Raw genomic sequence first — 13,193 nt, forward strand, 5'->3', positions numbered from 1 at the left:
GAAGGAAGGAAGGAAGGAAGGAAGGAAGGAAGGAAGGAAGGAAGGAAGGAAGGAAGGAAGGAAGGAAGGAAAAAAAGAGAGAAATAAACAGGGGAGATAAAGATTGTCTCCAGCTAGAAAGTCCCACCTTGACTTCTCTGGAGATAATGGATTGGATGAAGAAGTGATCTGGATGGTAGCCTGGGATTCAGGCTATATGGGTTAATTTTGCCATTCCACAAAGATTTCTAGCATTCCTGGGTAAACTGCTTAGGTATGACTACAGCTTGCAATAGAAAGGTGTGCTTGAAGTCTCAGGTAGCTCTAGAGTAGCTGGCATGCAAACACAAACTCATTACGCAGAGATGGTTGTCTCAGTGCAGCACTGCCCAGAGAGGAGAGCTGGGAGTACCACGCTCATGCAACTTTGCAGCTTCTGATTCAGAATTACATCCATTCTTTCTGGCCTGCCTCAAAAAAAAATACAAGGAACATCTGATGCCCCTCCTTATAATTGTAGATATGGAGATTTGCTGTATGAGACACTTCACACAATAATGGAATGAACTTAATCTCTCCTGATATAGGAAATCGTACACAGTGAAAATGCACAAAAAGTGACCATCTCTCTCTTTTATTTTATTGTATAATTAAATGTCTTGCTGCTTAACCAGTTTGTGTACATCAAATTAATGTACACTTTCTGCAAGAAGAAACTTCAGTAAATAAAATAGCAAGTACAGAGCAAATTCAGAGAAGTCTACCACCAGTTTCCTTAGTAGTTTTTCATTCTTCAGCAAAGACTAAACTAATTTGATAAGGCATGTGTACTGCTAGATGGTAACTTCTATATAAAGGTAGTCACTCAACATTTCCTTATTGTATGGATGTGACATTTCTGATTTTATTCTTTCAAAGGATATATATTTGGAATTTTTCATAGCTGTTCAGTGCCATTCTCAATCCAGAAAGTCAACTAACACAGTTTTAATCTGATACAATAGCTATAAAATGCTGATAAATTCTATATATGGAATGTTCCCTCCATCTTCATATAATGGATGAAAATAATTTTATTTCCATTTCACTGAGATGCCTTTACTGTACAAACTAGTTAAAATGACTTGCACAAAAAGTATAAAGACAAAGGTTAATCCATATGCTGACTTTCAGTCCAGTACCTTAACAATAAGACTAGTATGGATATTAAATTTGAGTGAAACAAATTGTTCTGAATCTTAAATAAAAAGTGATTTCTATAAAGTTTTACAAAATGCTTTTTACATCATTCACATTTTTTAATTAAAAAGTGCAAGGACTCTTACCGAATAATATAACTTCTCCTAAAAAGTTTTTATAATATACTCTTTTTTACAACCAGGCAAAACAACTCCCACTATTTCAATGTCTATTTGTTCATTTCACTTCTGATGTACCAAAGGTTGCTGTTTATTTTATGCTTCTTTTTCCATTTAAACATAAAGTAAGTATTTACTTTAACATTAAAAAAAACACTGTTATTCATGTCATTCTTTTTTTATCTGGCTAATCTCTTCAGACATCTGGCCTTTGAACCAGTGTATTGTCAATACATCAAGTGTTTATATCCACTGGACGTGTTATGCTAGCTCATGTAATATTTACTGTTTTGCCAGCTATCTTCATAGAACTACATTCTCTCATGAGAGCAGAACTTAATGCAGCATCCTATTTATCTGGCCACTGAAATATGTTGCTTATCTTGACTCTAATTCATGCACCAGCTACCGTATCTGTTTATCTCTTTTTCTAATGCACTGCACAAAACTGTAGCTGGGTACAAATGGAATTTTGAGTATGGGTTTATTTGGCTTTAGCTGAATACAGAGTGCTTTTCCTGAATGTTTGCTTTTTTTATTAAATAACAACAACAAACACCAACCTTTAAGTAGGGCATCTCAGCAGGGTACCTTAAAGTTCATAATAAATTTGAATTTTATCCAAATTTAAAAACAGCTTTTCTTTGGCAATCTCAAAACTATCAGTTGACATTAGACTTCTGGCATTTTCAAAGTATGAGAATTTCACCTGGTAAATTAACTTTTTATTTAAGAAATGTTTAGTTGTGTGGCTCAACCAAAATGAGAAACAAAATATTTTTTCTTTTGATGGTTGAGTTGCATGTGGTAACGAGAGAAGTTTTAGTTGCAGAAACTGATTTAATTTTTCCAGTGAGAGTGGCTCTTGATATCCTTAAACTCCATTCCATAGCATACACATTTTAGGAAGTATTAAGTGTGGTTTCCCTTGAAATATTCACACTTCAATGCATTCATTTGCATTATTACATTTAGAAGCCTTGGGGCTTTATCACTTCCTTTTCTTGAAATGGCACAGTAATAAGAAAAAGTGGTTATGCTTATCACCACCCGTCAGTCAAACACCTTCTATATTAACAAAATATAAATTTTCCACTCAGTGAATGGGTGTGTGATGTCTCGTACACATGTCAATACTAGTATTACTTTGCCTGGTGAAGAAATCATTTTATTTAACCGGATGTATGACTAGAAGTAAATGAGGAGAAATTCCCATGTACAGTTTAATGAGCAGGGACAATGCTGCATGTCAAACTCATGCTTTCAGTATAATTTAGGAGTAAAAGTCATACAATTTTGCACAAACAGTGTCACATCTTAAGTACTTTGGTTGAAAACATAAGCCAAAAATTCAAGGTACAGTAGGGGTTGCATATACATTTTGTGTAAAAATGTTTACTACCATAGGTATTTTTGCAAATGAGATCTCAATAAAGAAGAAAATAAGCAGATCACTTTGTTGTTTGATAGTAAAAAGATAATCTATGTATCTATGACAGCCTCTTTCATTAGCTTTTCATCCTGTCAAACAATAAATATAACCTTTAACCTTGTATATGTAATGAATAAAACTTGAGCCTACACTGTCTAATCAGATGAAAAGTCCAATATATCCTACAGCTACGTCACATTCAATGCCCATGTGCCCTATTTTTTAAATCTCAAATTTTAAGTAAAAGGAGAAAAAAGGAAACAAAGAAAAAAAAACTCTTGTTAAGGGAATTTCCAAATACTTCAAAGAAAAAGTTATCGGTATTTTTAGACTAATGTTTAAATATACCTGAATATAATTGCTCTGAGAGAAAAAACAACATTGAGATGCAAAGGTGCCACAGTAAGGAGTGTTACATAAAGCCAGAATAAAATGTAATAGAAGGAATGGACAAGTAAAATACTCAAGACTGCTTTGCCAAAATGTAAATATTTAAATATGAATTAAATGCAAAAGGCATATGTTTTATTCTGTCACTGACATCATAGGCAAACCAAACATATCTAATTTCATTTCCACAAAACATATGAATTACATTTATATTTTATATTCACTTAGCATCTGTGAAAATGCAAAGGTGATGTGTAGTATTTTATACAGAAAGACTAGCACAGGTTAAAATATTTCAAAAAACATATATTCTGTTCTCACAAATGGCAGCTGGAGCTTGGTATGAACTTTTTGTGATAATAGACAAATAAGTAATTAATGTTAGATTTTGTATCTATAGTTAACTATGAAAGAAGTTTTAAACAAACAAAACAAAACATGATAGGATGACATCACTTTTAATTTCACTGCTTTGGAGGGCTTTTACCATGCATGTAGTAGTGCTGGAATTCTTTTAGCTTTAAAAGATTGTTTGAGGCATATTAATTGCTGAATATTAAGGACAGAAGCTTTTTGAAACCCAAGAAGGGCAAACGTGTGGGAAGACAGAAGGGCAAGAACTGACAAAGGAGATATTCTCCATCAGCAGCATAGCTGGGGGTTCCGAGCTGCCATCAGATCTGCAGGAAAGCACTGCACTGTAAAATGTGACACAAGGAGCTAGCTCCTGTGGAAAATACACTGTGCGTACCTGCGCCAGAGGTCTAACTGAAATCTGGTTGCACACTTAGTTTCAAGAATGTGTATAATAAATTGTTGGCTCTAGTTTTTAAGCACTAGGCTGCTCAGGCTTCACTTCCCAATTGAGGAAAGAAGGAGCTTACTTACAGGTATTGGACAAGAATGAAAATTAAAATAGAATTGTGAAGGAAATACTTCAAGTTGGATTTGATTTTTAAGATTTCTACTGATAATGCATGAATTGAAACAGGATGCAAGTAACGCGTAACAGCTGAGGTGCACATAAGTATGGCATTTCATTCTAACTGGACACTGCCTTTTACAGAAAGTCATTAATCTATATTTCCTTTTAAAACCATTGTGAAATAAAACCTAAGGAACTGCTATCAGATGTCATTGTAATAAACACTGGAAAAAAAATGACAATTACACCCCTTTTATCCTTGGGGCTCCCAAAACACTTTAGAGATTGCACATGTGCTTTTTCAGACATCCATGGAATAAATGCAGCCCAGATCTTGCCTGAAAGGGGAGACCACTCTGCTTAACTACTTCTGTGTAGGTTTGTTGAGAGTGGCCAAAACCAGATATTTCCAGAAGAAACCAAAAGTAGCTTTCTAATACGAGGATGCAGTTATCAAATTGGGTAAGAAAAGTTCCTTGAGCAAAATACTGCTGCACACATTGCATGGATTCTGAAAAAAGCTAATAAATGGGGATTTGATTTTACATTTCCTTTTAAAGGAGAGCATTACCAGTATTGCGATGATACTTAATAAACTGTACAAGCACTAATTCCATAATGAGTCTTTGCTAACTCATGAGGAAAACATATCTACTCAGCTATCACAGTGCTTCCTGTTGCAATTATATACTTTAATAGGCTGCCATAAAAATTTGGATTCAACCAAAACCAAGTAGCTAATGAAGGACTCATGAGACACAGTCTAATCTTGTTGCACTTTACCACACACACTGCTATTCATACTAGAAAGAAGTGAATTAGAGAGATTTTGAAAAGTGTTAGGGTCTTAATGAAAGGTTTATCATGGTTAATAACTCTTAAACAGATATATTTTTATACATGCTAGCAAATGAACCCATGCAAGATTATTGCCAATTGCTTTTCATGTTTGCAGATTTTTTTTTATTCTTCCTGGTATACATTACAATAGTATTATATAAGTGAAAAGCACATTTGTGAAGTGCATCTGTAATATTGTGAAAAGGCAAACATGTTCTTACAACATAAACAGTGTCTCAACCAATTTGTCTACATTTGAGGCGTATTGCTAATGTAGTTTGATTTCTATTTCTTAATAAATAAATAAATAAATAAATAACAAAGCAAACTTATTTATTTACCCAGGAGAAAAGGGCGAGGAAACTTAATATGCCTCTACTTGTTATTTTGCAATGAAGTACTACTCAAATTATTGTGGAAATCTCAAAAAAGCAGGCCTTAAGGAACAGCTACAAAACACATCTGTAGGCACTGTAAGTACAGCAGGGATGAAAGTCTATGGGATAATCAATGAGGGATAGATCTGCCCAAGATTTCTGCAGGAAAAGGAGGAAAGAAAAGCAGACTTAAAGGCAGAAACACCAAAAACTCTCATCCCTGACAGAAGCAGATAATGCAGAGACTGCAGCATATGCCCTTGAGGGTCATTTTATTCTCTCCAGCCTCATTCCTAAAGCCAGCAAGTGGCAGCCTTCTGCAGTTTTGACCCTTACTCAAAGTGCACGAGCAACTTCTGTCTCCTGGCTAAGGAACCACAGATGTAAGGAATATGGGATGCAAGGAAGTTGTCATGCCTATACAGCAGATACTTCGTGTTGGGGATGTTGTAAAGCCTTTGCCGGTAAGAAAGTACAGGCATGACCTTGGCTGATATGTATCAGGAAAGACTCTACCCAAAACTCAGATCCAAACCATTTCCTGTCCTTCTTCCAGATGACCAAAAGTAGAGCCCCCCTAGATGATTCTGCCATACGTGGTCAGGACACATGTTCTCATAAACCTCGTGGCACAAGTTGGGTAGCAGATCTAGGTATATAGACCACAGTGTGGTGATATTAGAGAAATACATAATAAGAACTGTATTATTATAAGGAACTAACTGTCCAAATTTTATTGGACAAAAAAACCCCACAAATAATAATAGGAATCAGATAGTCCATATTCTAAAACATATATGTACTTGTCTAATGAATAATTATTAAACAAGTGCTGCTACTACAGTCTAGCCCCTGCAACAAAGTGAAAAATTAGTTCAAATTTTTTATTTCTACAGGATCAGTTTTCATGAAGCGTGGGAGATAATTAGTGAGATCAAGTGGCCTGATGCACCCAGGAACTGTAAGTCAAAGGCACTGAGGATTTACAGGTTTGAAACGATCTGTCAGGGTCATATAAATATTACAATGTAGAGATTCAATATAAAATGATTCTAAAATATTACTCTAATTCATAATTTTTTTTTTACTTTAATATAAAGACCTATTATTAAACAGAATATAAATAAAAAGAAAATTTATTGCTAAAAAGAATGGCTAGATGTCCTTAACTGAGTTGAACCATACCTTTGAAAGATCCCTGAAGTTGCCCGGAAGGGTCAGGTCTAACTCTTCAGATTCATAGTTTGTTAAGACCCATGGAAATACAGGGTATTGGTTCAGATCATTGTACGTTCGTCCTATTAAGAAAGAAAATGTTTTAAGAATTAGGAAATGGTATCAATTTTTCCAGTTAAAAAACAATCTAGTAGTTACGTTCGTTGCATTGCATGCTCCTGATTCACCCCGCTTGACAGAAAGAGGTATAAATCTACCAGACAAAAGTAGTTGTTTAGATGCACTTGAATCAAAAATCAACACAGAAATCATAACATAAAGAGAACAGTGTATTTCGATATCAATTTTAAAACACCATATGCCTATAAGTACCTTATTTTTTATTTCCATGAAGCTGTTTTTACAGTACAAGTGAAACTATTAGAATATCATTTTTCAATCAACTGTATGCAGTATGATTGGCTGGTAAAGATTGAGAGTCCAACAGCAAGAGGCTATCTTTGAGGTCTGCAAATCTGGGTCTGTCCTGAAGTATATTATTCTGTTACTCCCCACATTGCTTTTCCACTGAAGAATGGGTGAAAACTCACTGTAATTGCAGAATTGAAGATGGAAAAATACATGTTTACTTTAACACTATTTCTTAATCACTATTTCCTAGTCACTTTTAAAAATATATATATTTTACCACTTATAAAAATGGTGCTGACTGCCTCAGGCCACTTTCTCCGAACATAATGAAGGAAACTTTACTAAGAACCCAGAAACCCAAATATGCAAAAGTCATCTTTAGGTAGAGTTTCAAAAGAACAACTTGCAACTGAGGAGAATTGAAACTTATGAGTTCATCACCAGCTAAAGTGCGTTTGGAAAAGGCTGTTACTTCTGTGTCAGCTGCTGTTCAGTAGTGTCTAACATTTCACTGATAAGACAAACGAAGTTGCTCAGTACAGAACCATCCACCATACTGATTTACCAGAAACCACACAATATGCAACATGAGTATTAAAAAACAAAATCAAGTAATAAATATGTGAGTGCATTTATATAATATAATTAGCAGACTGAAATAACCCAGGTTAACAATTCCCAGTCCTGCAGCAGATTTACAGCCCTGTCTCACTAACTGCTTCCTTCCAGATTCTCGACAGATTCCTGGGGTAAAAAAACTGGCACAGGAAAACACAGACTTCCTTGTTCAGAGTACTATTTGCAATTCTACACAAAAATCAGCTCTGCTTTAACGAAATATGAAACTTATGCTGCTCTACAAACACCTTATTTTTTCAATAAAAGTTGATGAACATGAAGTGTGTTTCTATTTTATACATAGTCATGCTGGAAAAGGTATGCATTGTTAACAATTTTGCATTGTTGTTTGTGTGTTTTGAAAACATAAATGTCCACAAGAGTATAAAAAAGTAATTTAAGTGCATATACATTTAAAAAAGCAGTATCAGCACTATGTACAACATACAAGTGAACGTGGATGGGAAGATACTTCTATCAACAGTGAATGAATGCAAAACCGTTGTTGGACTGAATGAGTTGTTATTATCAATTAAATCAGGAAATAAAGCAGAATTTATCCGTGTAAGGAAGAAAAGGAAAGGTAATATCTGGTAGAACGCTAATTTTCTGTTTGTTTGTTTTCTTATAAATCTTTAAGTAAGCTAAGTCAGTCTCCTTTTCTGTGTCTTTCGAATCAGAGTATTACTTTCAGCTTTAGCAAGGGATTAATTACATGCAATTTATACCATTTCTTGACATCATCACAAGGTTCATAAAATATGACCTCTATACAAGTATACCCTTGTACAACAAATGTTTTCTCTCTATAAGAATCCTGTTAACAGAAGAGTTTTTAAACGTTTCCACAAAAGAAAATGTTTTAAAAAAGCATAATTTTACACAGAGTATTTTACACAAATTTTCCTTTTGATTTCCTCTGAACTCTCTGTTTCTGTACACTGCTGTTCTATAAATGAGATTAAAATACTCAAATTCTCTACTAAAATGTTATGCAATAAGAAAAAAGAACAAGTCCACGTAATGTTTGAGACATAAGGAAATAATTTTAACTACAGTATACTTTTATCTCACCTATAATTCAGTGACATTTATCTTACATGAATCATTTATATTTATTTAGACAGCAGACTAAAAGAAATTTGAGATCAAGGAAAAGAATGGCGGAGGTGAGCATAGTCTAATAAAAGCATAAGCAAAAAATGATGATTCTTCAAAATCAAAAGCTTTTATGGTAACTAAAACAGATCTTGAAAATACTTTGCAAAAATATCTGTAAAGGTGAGAACATTCTTTTGCAAAATTATTAAAAGAAAATTTAGGATTATCCAAAATCACTCTCCATTTCTAAATTGATATTTTTTATGTTGAGATCTCATTTAATTTCAATATTTATTTCATTCACTTCATCTCAATTCAAATATTCCATCAATGAGATTTTGGCTTTCTGTTCCAATTTCACATGGGAAAATCACAGACAAGTGCATAGTGCAAGAAAAAAACAATCCCAAACCTAGCTGACATGCATGAGTTCTCCTTTGCTGCGCGGTTCTGACAGGTTACTTAAAGTACAGTCACATGAAAAAATTGTCATGTGGAATTAGCTCCATGTTAGCAGAAACTTGTGTGCTTTAAAAAAAAATCCACACTGAGAAATAATTTGAAGAAGATTATCTTGCGGTTTGGACAGGATAAGCTACATACTACATAGCACTTCTGACTGTGTGTTTGAGAATATCACCATATCTAAATAAACTAAATAAAATATTTACTTCCCTCCTCCTTCAATATTTATCATATGATGAGATTAACTACTAAGAAAAACCATCAAGTTGTTTAGTGAAAAAGTTTGTCATTTGTCTTCATTTGACAATTTTCTTTTTAATATCAACAAATAAAAGGGATTCAGGAAGATGAACCCTAGTTTAAATTGTGAAAGGAGACCAAATGCACACGATGAGATAGGACCACACATCTATGCTTCTCAGAGTGGAGGACAGTGGTCTAGGGCTGTAATGGAATTACAAATCCATAGTTCTAAACATGCATAAATATTAGTGGTTTAACTTTATTAGGAATGTTTTCTTGATCATTTCTGACTTTTTAATGGTCATTTTCAGAGTAAAAAGTCAGCAGATTAATAGAGTTAGCCATCTCTTTAATTGCATGATGCTTCCAGCAAAAATCTTTTTTTTTTCCTTTAGCTAAATAAATATAAAACATCAACGTGTACTACTATTGGTAGTCACTATACCTTTTTTGAAGCTTCAGATTTCTTACCAAGTAGGCTTACAGAGATTAATATTAAAGGGTGAATATTAAATATTGCAAGCCTCTGACACTAATCTACTTGAACAATAAAACTGAGGCATAGTAAATGAGTTCTCAGAATAACTGGATATGTTTCTTCATTAAAAAAAAACTTTTTAATTAAACCATCCAATTTAACGTTTTTATATGGCACTTTAGTTTTGAAGGTAAAGTGAGCCAGAGACAGCTGACAAAGAAATTATAACTGCAATTCCTTGGTGAAAATGTTAATGACAGCAAAATATTGTTTAATTAGATGATTGCAGCATCTGGATTAACACTCTTTAAGAGCGATGTTCCTGTGCTTGTCTGCTTCTTCACACTTTACAGACATTTTGTCATCTCTAGGTCATTAGGAAAGAATTTTTAATGATTTTTCTAGAAGCAAGTAGTTTGAGTTACATCTAATTAGATGACAATAATAAGCCCAACACATGCAGTAGCTAAATATATACATAATTAACCAGTGAGGGCTTGTACATCACAGAGTAAAAAAGTGGAAAATGCTAAACAGGCAAAAAAAAAAAAAAAAAAAAAAAAGGAGGGAGAAGAAGTTCATCTGAATTTATTACCTGACTGAAGATGTCATTTTCTTCCACAAACCTTAAAAAATAATCCTTTTCCACTACAAGAAACGACTTTAAAAAATCATGGATATAATTATTCTCCAGTTCTTTCAAGAGATGTGGCAGGTAGGATTTAAAAGAATTAAAATTGCAATAAATACAAATGCAAACACATATTTAATACACTACAGGTTGAAAAGAAAAAAGCATCAGAAATCAGTTAAATATTGGGAAGTAGATTTCAAAACTAGATTTCTACCTAGAATAGTGGGCACTGCAAACAGAGAATTACTTCTTTTCCTCGGTCTTTCATTTGCTGCAGTGGGATTACTTTTAAACACTTTTTCAATAATTTTGTAAGTGAGAATAATAAAAATTTCATGGTCCCTCTATCACCCAAAGCATTCAGGGAAGAGAATAGATAGGAGGAGGGGGAAGGTGGCCTGGAAGGCTTATGTCTACACAGCCACGACAAAAACCAGGGGCATGGAGAGTATAACACTGAGACTGATTGATAAGTAGCAGAGTGCAGTGTTTACCTTTGGGAAAAAAAGGAAAAAAACAGGGCTGTAAACATGATGAAATACGGTCAAGTCAGCATAGAGGGCATGGAAGAGGTGGAGACCTTAGAAAAAGAATAGAGAGATGAGAAAATAGTTGGCTAGAGGACCAGTGAAACAGGTTGAAACAAGACTATAGTGAGTTTTGAAAATGTAGAAAGAGAAAATATGAATTGAATTTGCAATAAGACATGAGTCTAGCACAAGTGATGTGAATCATATCCTTGCATAAGAAATGATCCAGGGAAAGAAATTATGATAGAATTAGACAGTTTCTGAGTCATGAGAAGAGATCACAATAGAAACAGTTAAGCTGAAAATGAAGGTAAGCTATGTTTCAGAGGTGCTAAGAGGGTGATATAAAGTTTTTAAAAAGTTATAGAAAGACGGATTTTTCCAAGAGGACACTTCAGTATTTTAAACATTGATTAAGAACTTACAGGCTACACAGGGGCCATGTTTGTTAGGACAAACATAATTAAGAGATATAAGGACAGATTATTGTCGTTATTTCAGTAGTTCTGTTCTACTGGGATCAACCAAGTTTGTATGATTAGCAGCATTAACAAGCAGGCAAAGGGCTTACTGTGGGAAAAGACCCAGCTGCCTGTCACAAATAAGCAAAATGAGTTGGTATTAAAAACCTCTCTTCTGAATGACTTTTCCAATACTGCTGCTTCTTGAATAATTAATTTCAGAAAAGGAGCACAAGAAAGTATGAATCGCTTCTTATTGTTTTGTAAAGGACTAGAGGCCAGTTAGCACTTAAGAAGAAAGGAAGCTACTAAAACTGGCAAAAAAAAAGGAGTACTAAACTTTGTTAGTGGATCTCTACTTATTTGGAAGAAAAGAAAAAAATGACAAAGGGACCTATTTGTCACTTAGCAGCAAATAATCTACATTTCTTCAGTGGAAAACATCTACTTTTGATAAGTGACTATGCTTTGGCTCAGATATGCTGAATAAGCCAGTAAGAGCTACGTGACAAGATGAATTAAAAATTAAGGTGCACATATTTCTCAATGGCTAAAACCAATGATATTATTAAACAAGATTATGCTGTTTAGACAAAAATTTCTAGTCCAAAACAAGGCCATCACTGTCTATACAACCAATTACTAGCAAAGACGTTGTATCTTTTAAGGGAATATTTCTTATGGGATCTCACTTAAAAAAAAGTGTAATTATAAGTGTATTTGGAAAAGCAAGAAAGAAATCATACATCATGTCTTTATGTGGCAAAGGATGTAATGAATATATTCAATACCTTATGTTTGTGTATGAAATAAGAAATATTGAATTTTCTTCTGAGTGCCAAAGGTAGTGTCTACAGCACACATAGGAATTTGCTTCTGTGTATCACAGATATACCTGGACACTTATCAGTTCCAAAGCTTTCAATATAGGGTCACCATGCAGTATGGGCACTCTGCTTCTAGTCTTGTAAGTATTTCTGGTAGAGATTCACAGATTTTTAGTGCTTCATCAAAAAATTCCTATTCCTGGACAGGTAAATATTTTAGAGAAATGCTTTTCAACAGAAGATTCAAAGAAATACAGGTGTAAAAGCAGTGGTGTCACTCAGACTGCCTCATAGCTCTTGAACTTGTAGATTCATAGATCTCAGGCCTTGCAAGTACAGTGACGGTGAAGCCAGGAAACAGCTTGTATCTGTGAGAACTTCTAGGTTTTCTGATTTATTTAAGTTTTGGAACTTTTCTCACTGTCATTGGCCATGGAGTTCATGCACACTCTATTATGGTGGATTTCTTTCTTGTCAGAAAGTTTACAATGAGATTCTTTGCAATACCTTTTGTTTTTCATACATTCTGGGAAGCCAGTTTCCTAGATGAAGGGAGTACTTCAGCTACAGAAATAGGTTGCCCTTTCAAAAACTAATTTTCTGAATTTTTGCTTCCATCAAAAATTTTAGAGCTTCTTCCAAAGTGGAAAAAGAAGTTTATTGATGTGTAGAATTGCATATTGGGTTTCAGCCAGGATTAAAGTTCTTAAGTTTTTCATATTTTGTCTGTATGCATGTAGTTGGCAGGAAGTTCAGCTATTATAAGTAAATTTTATTCTAATTTTCAAACAAAACATCATGAGATTCTATGGGATAGCATCACTGAAGACAGGTGTTATAATTTTAGCAACTGAAATCTATTTGTCTATGTTCATAGTCTCAAACACTGAAAAAAGGTTCACTTTTTTCTTTTTTTCAAAAATGTTCACCAAGTACTGAAACACTCTC

At 34.0% G+C, this 13,193-nt stretch overlaps 1 protein-coding gene across 12 annotated transcripts in view; it reads right to left on the bottom strand.

Moving 5' to 3' along the window:
• The window catches only part of NBEA (neurobeachin), a 486,663-nt gene that overhangs the window by 80,231 nt on the left and 393,239 nt on the right, over nucleotides 1-13,193 (bottom strand). For all 12 annotated transcript variants that reach the window (XM_021377858.1, XM_021377912.1, XM_021377833.1 and 9 more), the window contains one exon: nucleotides 6,487-6,599. In XM_021377858.1, coding sequence (XP_021233533.1) covers nucleotides 6,487-6,599 — 113 coding nt within the window. The remainder of the gene's footprint in view (nucleotides 1-6,486; nucleotides 6,600-13,193) is intronic.

Source organism: Numida meleagris, chromosome 1 (genome assembly GCF_002078875.1).
Source record: "Numida meleagris isolate 19003 breed g44 Domestic line chromosome 1, NumMel1.0, whole genome shotgun sequence".
Lineage (NCBI taxonomy): Eukaryota > Metazoa > Chordata > Aves > Galliformes > Numididae > Numida > Numida meleagris.